The sequence below is a fragment of the Tamandua tetradactyla genome, chromosome 5 (assembly GCF_023851605.1).
Source record: "Tamandua tetradactyla isolate mTamTet1 chromosome 5, mTamTet1.pri, whole genome shotgun sequence".
NCBI classification, from domain to species: Eukaryota; Metazoa; Chordata; class Mammalia; order Pilosa; family Myrmecophagidae; genus Tamandua; species Tamandua tetradactyla.
In genome coordinates this window covers 18,374,871-18,393,978 of record NC_135331.1, presented here as the reverse complement: position 1 = coordinate 18,393,978, position 19,108 = coordinate 18,374,871, and the positions used below count along the sequence as shown (strand labels likewise).

The window sequence follows — 19,108 nt, the reverse complement described above, 5'->3', positions numbered from 1 at the left end:
CCATGTCCTGATTATTTATTTGTGATTAGAGCTAGTAAGGAGCCCGAATTAATTTTTTTTTAATTATTGTGATCACATACATGCAACATAAAATTTGCCAATTGAACCATTTTAATGTGTTCAATTCAGTGGAATGTTGTACAGTCACCACTTTCTATTCCAGAACTTTTTCATCATCTCAGATAAACACTGTACCCCTTAAGCCACAGCTCCTCACCACCCCCACCCCCAGCCTCTCCCTCTCCATTCCCAGTAGAAACGCGTAATCTCCTCCCATCTCTATGAATGTACCTGTTCTAAGTATTTCACATAAGTGGAATTGTATCATATGTGCCCTTTAGTGTCTTGCTTATTCCACTCAGCATGTTGTCAGGGCTCGGCTGTGTTGTCGCAGGTGTCAGAACTTCATTCCTTTTTAGGGCTGATGGATATTCTGTTGTGTGTTTGTACTACGTTTGTTGGTCCGTTCGTTGGTTGATGGACACTGGGTGGTTTCCACCTTTTGGCGGTTGTGAATTGTGCTGCTGTGGACATCGGTATGCGTCTGCCTGATTGTGACTGACGCCTTCCTTGGTCCCTGTCATTCCCAGGCGGCCCCTATCAGGTCGAGGTCAACATCTCGGCGGCTGGCAGACTCCCCAATGGCACTCTCTATGTAGCCAAGGGATCCCAGGTGAACTTTAACTGCAGCGGCACCTCCCGGCCTCCACCCACGATCGAGTGGTGGTTCCGGGCCCCCGACACTAGATCTGAGCCCTTTGGAGACGGCCTGGGGTCCAGCGCCTTCAGGCTGTTGCCCGTGTCGCTCAACCTGCAAGGCAACTATACTTGTTTGGCCACAAACACGCTGAGCAGGAGGCAGAGAGAGGTGACCACTGAGCTCCTGGTCTACGGTAAGCGGCACTCACCCCACTTCTCCCCCTTCACCCTCTAGGAACTGCCTGCTTGTGCCTCTTGCTTTTGTCGGTCAAGGCCCAGCCTGCTGCACAGGTCTGCTTGTGTTTGTGTGGCTCCTTCACACACAAGCTCACATACCTAGGGGCAGCTGTGTGACAGAGAGGCCCCCGAGGAGGGATTGACCTCTTCTGGAAGCTGCTGTGAGTAGGGGACTCTCATACATCTTTGCTCACCTGGGTTTTCCTGAATCCAGTGCACCTGTCACAGGTCCCAGGGTCCTCTAAGAACCAGCCCTTTGTTTTGGGGTTAGGAAAACAATAACAGTAAACACTCGGGCGTCCAAATATCTTGGATGCAAACCACTGTGGAAATGCAGTGTTCTCACAATTAATCTGTGCTAATGAAAGGGGGTATCAGAACAACATCAGTGGGTGGGATAATAACATATTACTTAATTTATACATTATTCAGAGCCTTTATAAGCCTTTCTAATCTCTATTATAAATGTCATTTAGTGTATCTAAAGTCATATGTGCTTGCTAGAGAAAATACAGATGAGAAGAAAGAAGAAAATAATCACTTGTCATCCAACCATCATTTTGGTATAGTTCCAATAATATTTCCTGTATATGCCACATATTTACCCATCCATGTAAGATCTAAATTTATTTTTATTTATGACAACATAAAATGTATAAAGTATATGATACATATACATTTGTAATTTGGTGAATTAATGTGTATAGATATTAACACATGGTTAAATTGGATTTATAGATTTGTAACCTATTAAATTTTCATTTTATTTTTAAGTAACACATGCATATGGTAAAAAAAAAAAAATCAAGAGTATAGAGAAGTATATACTGGGGAGTGCTGAATAAACCTCCCTCCTACCTGTAACCCCCAGTCCCCTAAAATCCCCCTGCAATAGGCGACCACTGCTAATTTCCAGGGACCAGATCTGTCCAATAGAACCTTCTGTGATGATGGAGATGGTCTGTCCTGCGTTGTCTAATACAGCAGCCACTAGCCATTTGTGATGACTGAGCACTGAAGTGTAGGCAATGTGACCGAGGAACTGAATTTGTAATTTAATTAATTTAAATTTAAATAGCCATGTGGGTTTGCTGAGAAATTCAAGGACAAATGAGGCAGAGGTCCTCAGAGATTAAACATCCCACAGAGGCAGCCTGACTGTTGTTATAATTCATGAAAACCTGATCTTTTGCTAAGATTGAGTATCTTTTAGGCTCTAATTCCATTTATTCCCTAATTATTTTAGGGCAGAAAGACTGGAAACTTTATTTAATTTCTATTCATATTTGCCTTCCCCTCAAAATAGCTTTTGGGCCACCTGCCTCAGTCTCCTAATCTAAGGGGTTGGTTAAAAATGCAGCATCCTGGGCTCCACTCTCATCTGTGGATTCAATTGCTGAAGATGGGGCCCAGGCACGTGCATTTTTAAAAACCCTTCAAACACTTATCCTGTCCCTATAATTTTGCATTTTCCAGAATGTCTTATAAATGGAAACATACAGAATATAGACTTTTGTAGGCTACTTGCATTTATATAATGCATTAGAGAGTTGTCAGTGTGTTTGAATCAGTATCTCTTTCCTTATTCTTGCTGAGTGGTGGTCCATGGTTGGATGGACATTTGAGTGATTTCTAGTTTTTGAGGTTTGAATAAAACTCCTATAAGCATCAGCGTGCAGGTTTTTGTGTGAACGTATACTTTAATTTCATTAAGCATGTGGCTGCTGGTCATGTGATAGGTGTATATTGAGCCTTATAAGAAACTGCCAAACTGTTTTCCAAAGTGGTTGTACCATTCTGTGTTCTCGCCAGCAGCTATGAGTTCCATTTCCTCCATGTCCTCGCCAGCACTGTGTGTGGTCGATCTTTTTTATTTTAGCTAGTCTAATGGTTGTGGCTTTAATATGCATTTTCCTGATGACTAATGATTGTTAACATTGCAGTGATGATTTTAAGGCGGGGAGGAGAGGAGACTGAGAGGAGAGAAGCAACACAGACCAAAAAAAAAAAAAAGATACTGCTTTTCCGAGGTACAGTCTCATTGCATGTTCTAGTTTGCTAGCTGCTGGAATGCAATATACCAGAAACAGAATGGCTTTTAAAAAGGGAAATTTAATGAGTTGCTAGTTTACAGTTCTAAGGCTGAGAAAATGTCCCAATTAAAACAAGTCTATAGAAATGTCCAATCTAAGGCATCCATCCAGGGAAAGATACCTTGGTTCAAGAAGGCTGATGAAGTTCAGGGTTTCTCTCTCAAGTGAGAAGGCACATGGCGAACACAATCAGGGCTTCTCTCTCAGCTTCGTCTCCAGAGGTCGCTGGCTGGTGAACCCTGCTTCTTGTGGCTGTGTCATTCTGCCCTGCTCTCTCTGAGTCTCCCATTCTCCAAAATGTTTCCTCTTTTATAGGACTCCAGTAAACCGATCAAGACCCACCCAAATAGGTGGAGACATGTCGTCACCTAATCCAGTTTAACAACCACTCTTGACTAAATCATATCATCCAGGGAGATGATCTGATTACAGTTTCAAACATACAGTATATATTTTTCTTTTTTAACATGGACAGGCACCGGGAATCGAACCCGGGTCCTCTGGCATCGCAGGCAAGCGTTCCTGCCTGCTGAGCCACCGTGGCCCGCCCTCAAACATACAGTATTGATTAAGGATTATTCTACCTTTATGAAATGGGATTTTGATTAAAACATGGATTTTCTAGGGGACATACTTCCTTTGAAACCAGCACATTGCAATTTAAAGAAAAGGCATCATAGAAAGGATAAGTCTAGATCCAGAGAGGTCATGATTGTAGGAAAAAGCAGGAGGAAATCGGGTGTACGAGTTTGGAGGTGTGTGGAAATCGGGTGTACGAGTTTGGAGGTGTGTGTGTGTGTGTGTGTGTGTGTGTGTGATAAGCCTTAGAAAAGAGGAGAAAGACTTTTTTTGAGAAGAAAAGAAGTAAAAATAAGGTTACAGGACAATTATTAATTTATGCAAAAAACCTGACCATACCAAGTGTTGGTGGGAGTGTGATGGAACTGGTACTGTATATGCCCCTGGTAGGAATGTAAAATGTTGCACCCGCTTTGGGAAACTGACAGTTTTTTATAACACCAAGCCTACACCTACAATATTAGTACTAATTTTTGCTTGGAGCGATTTCCACAAATGCTCACTAGCGCTGATGTTTCTCCGATACCCTGATTCTGTAACTTCGAGCTGGCCGAGTGGCTCATTTTAGAACCTGAGATTAAGCCCTCATTCACCTCCCCATGTTTTGCAGCTGCCCCTCCATCAGTGCCTCAGTGCTTGGCAGAAATGTCTTCAGGATCATTCACGGTGCAGCTCATCTGTCGCTGGGATGGGGGATACCCAGACCCCAACTTCCTATGGACAGAAGAGCCAGGAGGCATGATTTTGGGGAAATCAAACCTGGGAGTGGAAATGCTGAACCAGTCCCAGCTGTCGGATGGCAAGACGTTCAAGTGCGTCGGGAGCCACATAGTGGGGCCAGAGTCGGGAGCCAGCTGCGTGGTACAGATCAGTAAGTCAGTCTTACATTCTCCTGGGGTTGGGGCCCACCTACCTTCTTTCCTGTGGGAAACTCATCTGAAAAAAGATCTAGGAAAGAATTCCCAGGGTGTCCGAGCGAACATAATTCACCTCCCTTTCTTCCTTTCTTATGCTTTATGTTTCCTTCCTTTCAAACTTCAAAAATGCTTGACCAAGTTTCTTGGGTCCAGTTCAAGCTGTCTTCCCTGACAGCTACTAATTGAGAACCTGCTGTGTGCCAGGCAGTTTCTAGGTGTTGCAAATGGAGCAGAGAACAAGACAGTCAAGATTCTTGTATTAGTTATCTATTCCTAAGTAGCAAATGGCCCCCATACTTGCTGACTTAAAACAACAATATTCATAGATTGTCTCATGATTTTTGTGGGTCAGGAATTCTGACAGGGTGCGGGGGGATGGTTTGTGTCAGTATCCCCCACCTCAGCTGGAAGACTCAGAGGTTAGGGATGCCGAGATTGTCTGAAGGGTCACCTCCCAAGGTCCTCTCTCACAAAGCTGGTAAGTGGGTTCTCCACAGGCTGCTTGAGTGTCCTTACAACATGGCAGCTGCTTCCCCCAGAAGGAATGATCCAGGTGGGAGGGAGTTAGGCAGAAACTATCCTTCCTAGGACCTAGCCCCAGGAGTCTAATGGCATCATTCTGCATTTTATTCATAGAATTGAGTTACTAAGTCTGAAGGCAAGTGGAAGAGGATTAGATTCCACTTTTTGAAGGAAAGCACGTCAAAGAATTTCTGGATGTCATGTTTTTTTCTATTAACTTTAATTTTTTTTAACATAACAAACACAAACATTCTTACCATATGATCATTCCATTCTACATATATAAACAGTAATTCACAATATCATCACATAGTTGCATATTCATCATCATGATAATTTCTTAGGACATTTGTATCAATTCAGAAAAAGAAATAAAAAGAAAGCAGAAAAAAATTCATATGTACCATACCTCAACCCCTCCCTTTTATTGATCACTAGCATTTCAATCTACTTAATTTATTTTAACGTTTGTTCACCCTATTATTTTTATTCTGTATGTTTTACTTGTCTGTCAATAAGGTAGATAAAAGGAGCATCAGACACAAGGTTTTCACAACCACGCAGTCACATTGCGAAAGCTCTATCATTATACAATCATCATCAAGAAACATGGCTACTGGAACACAGCTCTACATTTTCAGGCAGTTCCCTCCAGCCTCTCCATTACATATTAACAAGGTGATATCTATTTAATGTGTAAGAATAACCTCCAGGACAACCTCTTGATTCTGTTTGGAATCTCTTAGCCATTGACACTTTATTTTGTCTCATTTCTCTCTTCCCCCTTTTGGACAGGAAGGTTTTCTCAATCCCTTGATGCTGAGTCCAAGCTCATTCTATTAGGCCTCATTTTAAGTAGGCTCAGCCTATCCTTTGTGGAGTTAAGTTTCATATGAACAAACCCCAAATCTGGGGGCTCAGCCTATTGCTTTAGTTGATCCCACTGCTTGTGAGAATGTCAAGAATTCTCCACTCAGAACTGAAGGGATACAGACTGTGCAACAGGACTAGATACAAAAACTTAAAAATGGACAGCACAATAATACCTAATTGTAAAGTAATCATCTTAAAACACTGAATGAAGCTGCATCTGAGCTATAGGTTTTTTGTTTTGTTTTGTTTTGGTTTTTTTGTTTGTTTGTTTTTGTTTTTTTTTGGTTTTGTCTGGTTTTTTTTTTTACTATTATTATTACTTTTATTTTTTTCTCTATATTAACATTCTATATCTTTTTCTGTTGTGTTGCTAGTTCTTCTAAACTGATGCAAATGTACTAAGAAACAATGATCATGCATCTATGTGATGATGTTAAGAATTACTGATTGCATATGTAGAATGGTATGATTTCTAAATGTTGGGTTAATTTCTTTTTTTTCTGTTAATTAATAAAAAAATAAAAAATAAAAAAAAATAAAATAAAAAAATAAAGATCCTGCAACAGATAAAAAAAAAAAAAAAAAAAGAATTCTCCACTCAGGGAAGTGGGATTTTTCCCCTTTCTTGCCATTCCCCCAAGGGGACTTTGCAAATACTTTTTTATTCACTGTTCAAATCACTCTGGGATTTATTGGGGCATCACTCTGGACAAACCAACAGAATCTCATGCCCTACCCAAAGTTCCATGTACTTATGGTGTTCAATTAAGTTGTCCACATAAGTTATATTAGGAAATGCATTAGTCAAAATATAAATTTTGTACCAAATAAACATTTTTTGCTTTAGTCTCACACAAAGTTAAAATTTTTAAATATTAATTACCATCTATTTTCAATACTCTGCAGTATTGACATTGCTTTGTTCTTCCTCATGCAAAAACATTTTTAAATTTGTACATTTAGCTACTATCATTATATCCTCTAGGCATTCCTAGATTATACCATCTCAGTCTTTATCGTCTATCTTTCCTTCTGATTTTATTTGTCCCCCACCCCTCCTCCCTTTATCATTCTCACATTCAGCTTCATTCAGTGTTCTAACATTGGCATATTACAGTTAGATAATATTGTGCTGTTCATTTCTGAAGTTTCACAGTCAGTCCCGTTGCATAATCTGTATCCGTTCAGTTCCAGTTACCCAATATCTAACCTATTTCTATCTCCTGTTTGTCTCTGTTCTTAACTGAAATTCTCCAAGTTTTCATTAATGTCAGTTCATATCAGTGAGGCCATATAGTATTTGTTCTTTTGTTTCTGGCTAATCTCACTCAGCATAATGTCCTTAAGGTCCATCCACGTTGATACATACTTCATAACTTTATTCTTACAGCTGCATAATATTCCATTGTATGTATATACCACAGCTTATTTAGCCACTCGTCTGTTGATGGACATTTGGGCCTTTTCCATCTCTTGGCAATTGTAAATAATGCTGCTATAAACATTGGTGTGCAAATGTCCGTTTGTGTCCTTGCCCTCATGTCCTCTGAGTAGATACCTAGCAATGGTGTTGCCAAGTCATATGGCAATTCTATACTTAGCTTTCTGGATACAATTTTAAGATAATCATAATTCCTCTCTCACAGAGCTTAAGTTATCCTGGGTGAGGTGCAGGTGGGAAGGAGACAGAAACAAGTAAGATGGGTTCAGATAGTGGCAATAATTATAAGGAAAATAAAATGGTATTTGTAGAAAGGAGTCCCTTATAGGAAGAGGGCCACTTTTCCTAGAGTGGCAGGGAGGTCTCCTTGAGGTAGTATATATATATATATGTTTTTTAAACTTTTTTTTATTGTGAACTATAACATATATACAAAGAAAAGAAAGAAAAAAGGCAATAATATTCAAAGTATACTTCAACAAGTAGTTACAGAACAGATTTCAGAGTTTGTTATGAGTTACTGTTCCACTATTTCAGAATTTTCCTTCTAGTTGCTCCAAAACCCTGGAGGCTAGAAGGAATATTAATATAGTGATTCAGCAGTCGTTACTCATTTGTTAAATTCTATTTGTTCTGTTATACCTCTTCCTTCTCCTTTGATCCTTCTCCCAGTCTATAGGGATCTTTAGGCAATGCCCGTTTGGACTTTTTCATGTTGAGAAGGGGTGTCAACCCTAAAGGATGGGGGATGTAAAGGGCTGTGAACAATATGTAATAGAGGGATAGAACTGGTTGATGTTCTTGGAGAGGCTGGCCCCTCTGGATTCCAGGGCTTATCTGGCCTGGGAACCCATCTGGAGGCTGTAGGTTTCTGGAAAGTAATCATAGTACATGGAACCTTTGTAGAATCTCAAATAAATCCCTAGGTGTTCTTTAGGGTCAGTTGGGGTTTTGGTTGGGGTTTGGAAAATCATGATAGCTAGCGCTGTCTAGCTGAAGCTTGCGTAAGAGTAGCCTCTTGACTCAATTTGAACTCTTTCAGCTATGGATACCTTATTTCTTAAAATTCCTTTCCCTCTTTTGGTCAGGAAGTCATTGTCAATCACATGGTGCCAGGGCCAGGCTCATCCCTGGGAGTCATAACCCATGTTGCCAGGGAGACCTTCACCCCTGGATGTCATGTCCAACATAGAGGGAAGGGTAATCGTTTCACTTGCACAGTTGGGCTTAGAGGGAGAGAGGCCACATCTAAGCAACAAAAGAGGTCCTCTGGAAGTAACTCTTTAGCATGACAATAGGTAGACTTAGCTTCTCCACTACAATAAATAAACTTCACAAGAGAAAGCCTCAGTATCAAGGGTTTGGCTTATTGACTTGGAAGTCCCTAATGTTTGACATAGTATCTGGGGTTTCCCCAGTGGTAAAGTTTAATAGTTCCATATTTTTTCACCCATCCCTCAAGGGACTTTACCAATACTTTTTAATTATCAGCTCAGCATACTCTGGGATGCATCCAGGCATTACATTACACTATACGGAATTACAGGCCCTCATTCCCATTCTGGGCTCCCTGTGTTTGGGTTGTTTAAATGAGCTGTCCAGACAGATTGTGTTAGATCATGTACAGAAAATTTAGGTTTTGGATAAAATAAATCCCTCTTCCTTTGGTCTTACAGAGTTGGTGAAGTTCTAAAATACTGACAGTGTCATCCTTAGCCCTGTATTCTGATTTATCTGTCCTGACTGATTAGCTTTGTTCTTATCTCTAATCGAAGCCTGATATCTTTTTCAGTTTCTTTAACAATTGTTGTATGTGGTGATACTGACCTTCAGAGCCGCAGAATGCCTACTCTGTGTCTAGGTATCACACAGGTAACCAAAGTTGCAGGGAAATACCAGCTTATACATATATATAGCACAGCCTCTCAAAATCTAGGAGTAACAATTACAGCTCCAAACTAAATGTGACTGCTATAAGAGCTTACAACCTAGGCCCCAATTTTCTTATAAGTATTTTCTAAATGGGACCATACAATACTTGCTGTTTTGTTTCTGGCTTATTTTGCCTCACATAATGTCCCACAGGTTCATTTATAACATTGCATGCTTCAAAACTTCTTTCCTCTCTGTAGCAGCACAATATTTGATCATATGTATGCATCACTGTTCACCATTCTACTTCTCAGTCAGTGTATCCTTCAGCCACCTCCATCCATTAGGCGATGTCCAAAGTCAACAGTCCATGTCTCACATTATCCTCATTTAGTGGTACAATCATTCACACTCTCAATTTTTGACAATTTTCATTGCCTGCAAGGGAAAAATAACCAATAAATATACCCTCACTAAATAGAAAATCCAAATTCCCCTTGACTCTTGTGTTCCACCCCCCATTATTTATCTCTGGTATTGCTATGCTACTCTTGATGTTTTCCTGTTAAACATAGTCCATAGCATGCAATAGTAGTTTTTCCCCTATGTCCTGATGTTATAAACTCTTTGTACAAGATTCATGCCTTTGAGTTAATTTGTGCAAGAGCTTATTTATATTTGTAGTGTTAATTGATGGGATACATGGATCTATATAACCCCTTGCAATCATGTACACCTTTAATATGGTAATATTACTTATAGACCCGCTAAGGAACTGCCTTCATGTCTATCCATTCCCTTACATTTAAGTTCAACCTCATTACCTAACTATTCACCCATCTCTAGCTTTCATGTATCTCTAGGTTCCCTGTATTATAAACCTCCGATTTTACCTTTACCATAGTCATAAAAGTGGAATCATTCTTTTATGACTCTTTTATTAAAAGTATGTATCTTTTGTGACTAGCTTATTTCACTCAGCATTGTGTCCTCAGGGCTCATCCATCTATCTTGTCATGTACTTCAGGATGTCATTTCCTTTTACTGTTGCATAATATCCCGTTGAATGTATACACCACATTTTGTTTATCCATTCATCTGTTGATGGGCACTTGGATTGTTTCCATGTTTGGCGATTGTGAATAATGCTGCTATGAATATCAGTATGCAAGTGTCTGTGTCACTGCTTTCAGCTCTTCTGGTATATACCGAGTAGTGCTATTGCTGGGTCATGGGGCAATTCAGTATTTAATTTTCTAAAGAACTGCCAAACTGTCTTCCATAGTGGCTGCACCATTATACATTCCCACCAGCAGTGCATAAGTGTCCCAATTTCTCCACATCCTCTCCAACATTTGTAGTTTCCTGTTTGTTTAATAGCAACCATTCTTTTAGATGTGAGGTGGTATCTCATTGTAGTCTTAATCTGCAATTCCCTTAAAGCTAGTAAAAATGAGCATCTCTTCATGTGCTTTTTAGCCATCTGTATTTGCTCTTTGGAAAAACATCTGTTCATGTCTTTAGCCCATTTTATAATTGGGTTATTTGTTCTTTTATTGTTCAGTTTTATGATTTCTTTATGTATACAAGATATATATGATTTCCTAATATTTTCTCCCATTGAGTTGTCTGCCTTATCACCTTTTGACAGTCTTTTGAGGCACAAAAGCATTTAATTTTGAGTAGTTCCCATTTATCTGTTTTTTCTTTCATTGCTTGTGCTTTGGGTATAAAGTTTAGGAAGCTACCACCTATTACTAGGTCTTAAAGATGCTTCCCTTTGTTTTCTTCTAGAAGCTTTATGGTACTGGTTCTTACTTAGATTTAGATATTTGATCTACGTTGAGTTAATTTTTGTATAAAATGGTATAAAGTAAGGGACTTCTTTCATTCTCTTGGCTATTGATATCTAGTTTTCCCATGCCTATTTATCAAAAAGACAGTTTTGTCTCAGTTCAGTAGATTTGGAGGCCTTGTCAAAGATCAGTTGACCATAGATTTGGTGGTCTATTTCCATGCTCTCGATTTAATTCCATTGGTCAGTTAGTGCCCGTGCCATGCTGTTTTGACCACAGTGGCTTTATAATAAGCTTTAAAATCAGGAAGTATTAATCCTCCCAGTTTGTTCTTTTTTTTTTAGAATATTTTTAGCTATTGGAGGTTTCTTTCCCTTCCACGTGAATTTGATAACTAGCTTTTCCAAGTGTTCAAAGTAGCTTGTTGCAATTTTGATTGGTATTGCATTGAATCTGTAGATCAATTTGGGTAGAATTGACATCTTAACTACATGTAACCTTCCTGTCCATGACCAAGGAATATCTTTCCACCTATTTAGATCTTATTTGATTTCATTTAGCAATCTTATGTGGCTTTCTTTGTACAGGTGCTTTACGTCTCTAGTTCAGTTTATTCCTAGACACTTGATTCTTTTAGTTGCTATTTCGAATGGAATTTTTTCTTAATTTCTCCTCAGTTAGATCATTGCTGGTGTATAGAAACATTACTGATATTTGCACATTAATCTTATATCCCACTGCTTTGCTGAATTTGTGTATCATCTCAAGAAGCGTCATAGATTTCTTAAGATTTTCGAAGTATAGGATAAGGTCATCTGCATATAATAAAAGTGTTACTTCTTCTTTTCCAGTTTGGATGCCTTTTCTTTCTTTTTCCTGCCTAATTACTCTAATTAGAGCTTCTAGTACAATGTTGAATTGCTTGCCCCAGTTGTTTTTCTGTCACCTCTCTAGCTGTTTCTTGGAGCAGGGGCAAACTTAGCCTATCTATTCTGCTGTCTTCCCAGAAGTCCTCTACCAATACTTGGTAATTATTGACCCGTCATAGTCTGAGAAGTATCTGGGTATTACATTAAGCTATTCAGAATTACAAGGCCTTGTTCTCTCACTGGGTTGTTTAAATGGGCTATCCAAACAGGTTGACTTAGATTGTGTGTTACATAAAAGTTATGTTCTAGACACAATAAGCCTCTCTGCCTTTGGTCTCATACAGTAGGTGACGGTCTAGAGTACATACACTGTCATGTTTTACCATGTATTCTGATTTACCTTAGTTTCCTTATTTTCATCTTTAATTGAGGCCTGAACTCTTGTTTGGTTACTTTAACTGTTATTGTATATAGCTACACTAACGTTCAGGTCTGCAGCACTCCATTTCTGGGTATTAGGTATCACGGAGTCACTCACAGTTCCAGGGAAATACCAGCTGATACACACAGAGCTCAGTGTCTCAGAATCTAGAAATACATTTACAAATTCAGACCGAATAAGGCTGCTGTAAGGGCTAACAATCTAGGCTCCATTTTTTTATTAGTATTTTCTGAGAGAGACCTTAGCGTGTCTGTTCTTTTGTTTCTGGCTTATTTTGTACAACACATTGTCCCCAACGTTTATTCTGTTCGTTGCATACCTCTCCAGGTCCTACCTTTTGTAGCCACATCATATTTCATCATATAATTGTATCACAGTTCACCTTTCTGCTTTTCAGTCATCGTACCTTTTGGCTCCTTCCATCTGTCGAACATCATGGATAATTTCAAAAATGAAGAAATCATGTCTTACAGTATCCTCATTTGGTTGTACAATCAGCAGCACTCTCAATTTTACAGTTTTCATTGGTCCATAGAGACAAAGAACCGACAAACACAGCCTCACCAAATATCAAATCAAAACTGCCCCTTATCTCTTGTCCCTCCCCCGCAATTAGTTGCTCCTGTTGATGTCTTCCTGTTAACTGCTGGCCATTGCATGCATTTCAAGTTTTCCCTCTATATTCCTCTACTATTTGACTCTCGTCCAATATCAAACCTTTGAAATACTTCATGTGAGAACTTATTTATAATTACAGATTTAATCAGTGGGATAAATGGCCCTATATATCCCCTTTCAATCATATTCACCTTCAAAATGGCATTGTTACATAAAATGTGTACCTCTACTAATTACTAAGCCCCACTAATTAGTTACCATCACTTCTATGCTTTCCCTTGCATTTAAGTTCAACCTCATTGGGTAGCATCCCCCCCACCCCCGTCTCTAGCTTCTGTGTACCTCTAGGTCTGCTATACTCTACAGTGTAGCCTCGGAGATTACCTTTACCAGAGTCATAATAGCGAACTCATACAATATGCATCCTTTTGTGTCTGGCTTATTTCACTCAGCATAATGTCTTTAAGGTTCGTCCATGTTGTCATATGTTTCGGACCTCATTTCGTCTTACTGCTGCATAATATTCTATCATATGTATATACCACATTTTGTTTATCCACTTGTCTGTTGATGGGCCCTTGGATTGTTTCCATCTTTTGGCAATTGTGACTAGTGCCGCTATGACCATTGGTGTGCAGATGTCTGTGTCACTGCTTTTAGCTCTTCTGGGTAAATACCAGGTATTGGTATTGCCAGGTCATAGGGGGCAACTCAATATTTAGTTTTCTGAGGAACCGTTAAACTGTTTCCACAGTGGCTGTACCATTATATATTCCCACCAAACAGTGCATAAGTGTCCCAGTTTCTTCACATCCTCTCCAACATTTGTAGTTTTCTGTTTAATAGCAGTCATTCTTTTTTTATTTTTAATGTTTTTTATTGTATAGTATAACATATATAGAAAGCAAAGAAATAAAAAAAGCAATAGTTTTCAAAGCACTCCTCAACATGTAGTTACAGGACAGATTCCAGAATTTGTCATGGGCTACCATACGACCCTCTCGTATTTTTCCTTCTAGCTGCTCCAGAATATAGGAAGGTAGAGGGCTTAAATATTTTTTTATCATCACAATCAACTTTTATTCTGAAAAAATAACACATACGCAAAAAAGCTATAAATTTCAAAGCACAGCACCACAATTAGTTGTAGAACATATTTCAGAGTTTGGTATGAGTTAGTTTCACTATTTTAGATTTTTACTTCTAGCTGCTCTAAGATACTGGAGATTAAAAGAGATATCAAGTTAATGATTCAGCATTCATATTCATTTGTTAAATCCTATCTTATCTGTATAACTCCACCATCACCTTTGATCTTTCATCCCTCTCTTTGGGGGTGTTTGGGCTATGGCAATTCTAAATTTTTCATACTGGAAGGGCCTGTCACTAATATGGGGTAGGGAGATGGAACTATCTGATGTTCTGGAGAGGCTGGGCTGGATTTTAGGACTTATCTGGACCAGGGACCCATCTGGAGGTTGTAGGTTTCTGGAAAGTTATTCTAGTGCATGAAACCCTTGTGGCTGTGTAAAAACAACCTCCAGAGTAGCCTCTCGACTCTATTTGAACTCTCTCTGCCCCTGATACTTTATTAGTTACACTTCTTTTTCCCCTTTTGGTTAGGATGGAATTGTTGATCCCATGGTGCCAGGTCTGGATTCATCCCTGGGAGTCCTCTCCCACGTCTCCAGGGAGACTTTCATCCCTGGATGTCAAAACCCATGTAGAGGGAAGGGTGATGATTTCACTTGCAGAGTTGGGCTTAGAGAGACTGAGGGTACATCTGAGCAACAAAAGAGGTTCTCCAGAAGTAACTTTTAGGCATGCCTAGTAGCAACCATTCATTTTTAAAAATATATATTTTATTGAGATATCTTCATGTACCATATAGTTCATCCAAAGTATATAATCAGTGGTTCACAGTATCATCACATAGTTGTGTGTCCATCAGCATGATCATTTTAAGAACATTTGTATCATTCTAGAAAAAAAAATAAAAAGACAAAAGAAAAAATTCATACATCCCATACCCCTTACCCCTCCCTCTCAGCTGGTATTGCAGTTTACCCATTTTTTTTACCCCTTTATCCCCGCTATTATTTATTTATTTTTTGCCCTTATATTTCACTCATCTGTCCATACACTGCATAAAGGGAGCATCAGACACAAACTTTTCACAATCACCCGGTCACATTGTAAATGCTGTGTAGTTATACAATTGTCTTCAAGAATGAAGGCTACTGGAATATAGTTCAATGCTTTCAGGTGCTTCCCTCTAGTTTACTCCATAAACTAAAAAGGGATATCTATATAATGCATAAGAATAACCTGCAAGATAACCTCTTGACTCTGTTTGAAATCTCACAGCCACTGAAACTTTATTTTGTCCCATTTCTCTCTTCCCCGTTTTGATGCCAGGTCCCAGCTTATCCAAGGATTTCTGTTCCATGTTGCCAGGGAAATTTACAGCCCATGTCAGGGGGAGGATAGTGACTTCACCTGTCTAGTTTCTTAGAGAGGTAGGCTTTTTATTTTGCGAGCAATGAAAGAGGTTCTATGGGGATGAATCTTAGGCATGATCATAAGTGGGCATAGCTTCTTCTTTGCAGAAAAAAGCTTCATAGGGGCAAGCCCCAAGATTGAGGGCTCAGCCTATTGAATTGATTGTCCCCACAGTTTGTGAGAATATCAGGAATTCCCCAGATGGAGAAGTTTAATATTTCCTCCTTTCTCCCTAGTCCCCCAAGGGGACTTTTAATAGCAGCCATCCTTATAGATGCATGGTTGTATCTCATTGTAGTCTTGATTTGCATTTCCCTTATAGCTAATGAAAATGAGCATCTCTTCATGTGCTTTTTAGCCCTTTGTGTTTGCTCTTCAGAAAAGTGTTTGTTCATATCTCTGCCCGTTTTATAATTGGGTTGTTTGTTCTTTGTTGTTAAGCTGTAGGATTTCTTTATGTACACAGTCCTTGAGGTAGTATATTTTAAACTGAGACTTGACAGATGAGAGGTGAATACCCAGCTGCTGGCTGGGTATTCCTGGCAGAGGCAATAGCAAATGCAAATGCCCTGAAGTGGAAACAAGCTTTTGGTATGTTTGCGGTACTGAGAGAAGGCCAGGTGTGGCTGGAGTGTGGCGTGTGAGGAATAGATGAGGCTGGACAGGTAGGCAGGGAACAGTGTTTGTTGATTTTCTTCATGGAATATAGGGATAGTGCTTGGAAGGGCAGCCATGGAGAGCTGGCATGCTGAGAACTGAACCCTGAAATGCCAGGTGCATGTTTTCCCAGGAAGGTGACATTCAGACAGTACCCACTGACTCATTCAGCAAACATGCCCCAAGTGTCCCCTCTGTGTCAGGTACTGTACCAGGCCTTGGGCATCTTAGGGGAACAACTCTTGCCTTTTGCTCTAGAATAGCCTTAAACAAACTGTGGCCCATAGGCCAAATCTGGCTTGCCATTTGCTTTTTTATTTCCCCTGCAATTTAAAAAATTGAAATAAAATTCACATAACATAAAACTCCCCATTTTAAAGTTTATAATTCAGTAGTTTATAATATATTCACAATGTGGGCAATCATCACAATTATCTAATTCCAGAACGTTTCCATCACCCCAAAGGAAGTCTGTCACTCCTCATTCTCCCCTTCCTGCTTTCCTGGGCAATCGCTAATCCGCTTTCTGTCTCTATGGTTTTATTTAGGCTGGAGATTCGTATGAATGAAGTCACCCAGTATAAGGCATACCATCTGTTTCAGTAGATAAAATCTTGTTGGAATACGGCCATACCCATTTGTTTACATATTGTCTATTTCTGCTTCCTTCCCCTAAGGGCAGAGATGAGAAATTAAGACAGACTCTGTAGTTCCCACAAAGCCAAAGATATTTACTATCTTTGCAAAAAAAGTTGGCCAACCTTGGACTGTAAGACTTAACAGCTTTCTTGGAGAGAGAAGTCAGAGAAGTGAACCACAACTAATTTATCCAGTCTCTTCCATGTGCCTGCCACTTTAATATGTGATCTGTGTTACTGAGGTGGCAGTTATACTTTTTGAAAGTATAACTTTTTACTCAAGTTCATTATAAGAGAAAGAAAAGTCCAAATACCTACCACTGGAAACAGTGGGAAACCACTATTAATGTTTTGTTTAGATGCCTCCAGATTATGTGGTGTTAATTATATATTTAATTACTATGGGCTTAAACAACTTGTACTTTTTTAACAGCGTTATTGAGGTATATTTTACCTACCATTATCCAATTTAGCATACAATTCAGTTTATGCCTAGTAAATTTATAGTTATTCAGTCCTTGCTACAATTCGGTTTTAGAATATTTTCATCACTTCAAAAAGTTCCCTTTTGTGCCTTTGTAGTCAGTTCGTACTCCCACTCTCAGCATAACCACTCATCATCTGTCTCTCTACATTTGCCTTCTCTAGACATTCAATATAAATGGAATTATATAGTATGTGGTCTTTTGTGTCTGGTTTGAGCATAAATGTTGAGGTTCATTCGTGTTGTTTATGATGTTAATGTATCAGTAGCTCCTTTTTTTTAACTTTTTATTTTGAAATAATTTTAGACTTACCATTGTAAAAATAACATAAACCCCATAAGGAACTCCAGTATACCCCCACCCTCCCAGATACCCAGATTCACCAGTTTTAACATTTTGCCACCTTTGCCACATCATTTTATTTATCTGTCGTATATCTAAATCTAAATCTTTCTATTTTCTGAACATTTGAAAGCAGGTTGCACATATCATAATCCTTGAACACATAATACTTCCATGTACATTTCTTATGAATAAGGTTAACTTATGTAATAATTCCTTTAAGTGGAGTATGAAGTTTACAAAATTTAACTTTGATATAAAACTTACAGTTCATATTTCCACTTTGTTTTTATGTCCCAGTAATGTCCTTTTGAGCTTTTTCTCCTCTGTTGTTAGATCTTCATCCAGTGTCAGGTGTTCCATTTAACTGTCATTATCCCTTTAGTTTATCTTTCTTTTCTTCTTTTTTGATTGTGGAAACATATATACAACATAAGTTTTCCCATACCAACCCCTCCCAAGCATGCCATTCCATGGGATTAGTCGCATTCACAGGGTTGCAGAACCTTCACCACCATCCATTACTAGACCCTTCCCTACACCCTAAATGGAAACCCTATACTCATTTTGCATTAACTCTCCATTGCCCCTCTCCCATCCCTGGCAGTGAATACATTACTTTCTGTCTCTATGTTTGCGTATTCTCTGATATTTTCTTTGTGGTTACCATGGGGCATAAATTTAGCATCCTAAATCTACAGCAATCTCATTCGCTTTGCTACCAAGTTAACTTCAATAGCATATGTATGTTTCTGTACCCCTCTGCCCCTTCACCTTTACCTGGTTCTTGTCAAAAAAGACATGTTCAATGTGATGATGTTAAGAATTACTGATTGTATATGTAGAATGGAATGATTTCTAAATGTTTTGTTAGTTAATCTTTTTTAATTAATAAAAAAAATGACATGTTCGTATGTTATGAGTCTAAAACCACTGATTTATCAGGACATGTTATACTTTTGTCCTTTAGATCCTGTAGGAAGTAAAAAGTAGAATTACAAATCAAAAATATAATAGTGCTGGTGTTTATATTTACCCACGTTGTTATCTTTACTGGAGATCTTCATTTCTTGATATGACTCTAGTCAGTTGTCTGGTGGTGATGAGCCTGCAGACTCCCTTTAGCGCCTCTTGTAGGGCCAGTCTAGTGGGGATGAAGTCCCTTAGATTTTGTTTATCTGAGAATGTCTTAATCCCGCCCTCATTTTTGAAAGGCAGTTTTGCCAGATTTAGAATTCTTGATTGGCATTTTTTTTGCTTTTACCCCTTTAAATATGTCTTCCCACGGCCTCCCAGCCTGTACGGCTTCTGGTGAGAAATTGGCACTTAATCTTATTGAGGTGCCCTTGGATTTGACATATTGCTTCCCCTTTGCAGCTTTCAGAACTCTTATCTTCAGCATTTGGCAGTCTGATTATAACATGTCATGGTGTGGGTCTATTTGGTTTTTTCTTGTTTGGAGCTTATTGAGCATCTTGGATGTGTATATTTATGTCTTTCATTACATTTGGGAAGTTTTTGGCCAT

At 39.0% G+C, this 19,108-nt stretch overlaps 1 protein-coding gene across 1 annotated transcript in view; it reads left to right on the top strand.

Annotated features, from left to right (window-relative positions):
* The window catches only part of VSIG10 (V-set and immunoglobulin domain containing 10), a 58,088-nt gene that overhangs the window by 15,656 nt on the left and 23,324 nt on the right, over positions 1–19,108 (top strand). The window contains exons 3-4 of the mRNA XM_077159947.1: positions 591–893; positions 4,219–4,479. Of these exons, the coding sequence (XP_077016062.1) occupies positions 591–893; positions 4,219–4,479 (564 nt within the window). The remainder of the gene's footprint in view (positions 1–590; positions 894–4,218; positions 4,480–19,108) is intronic.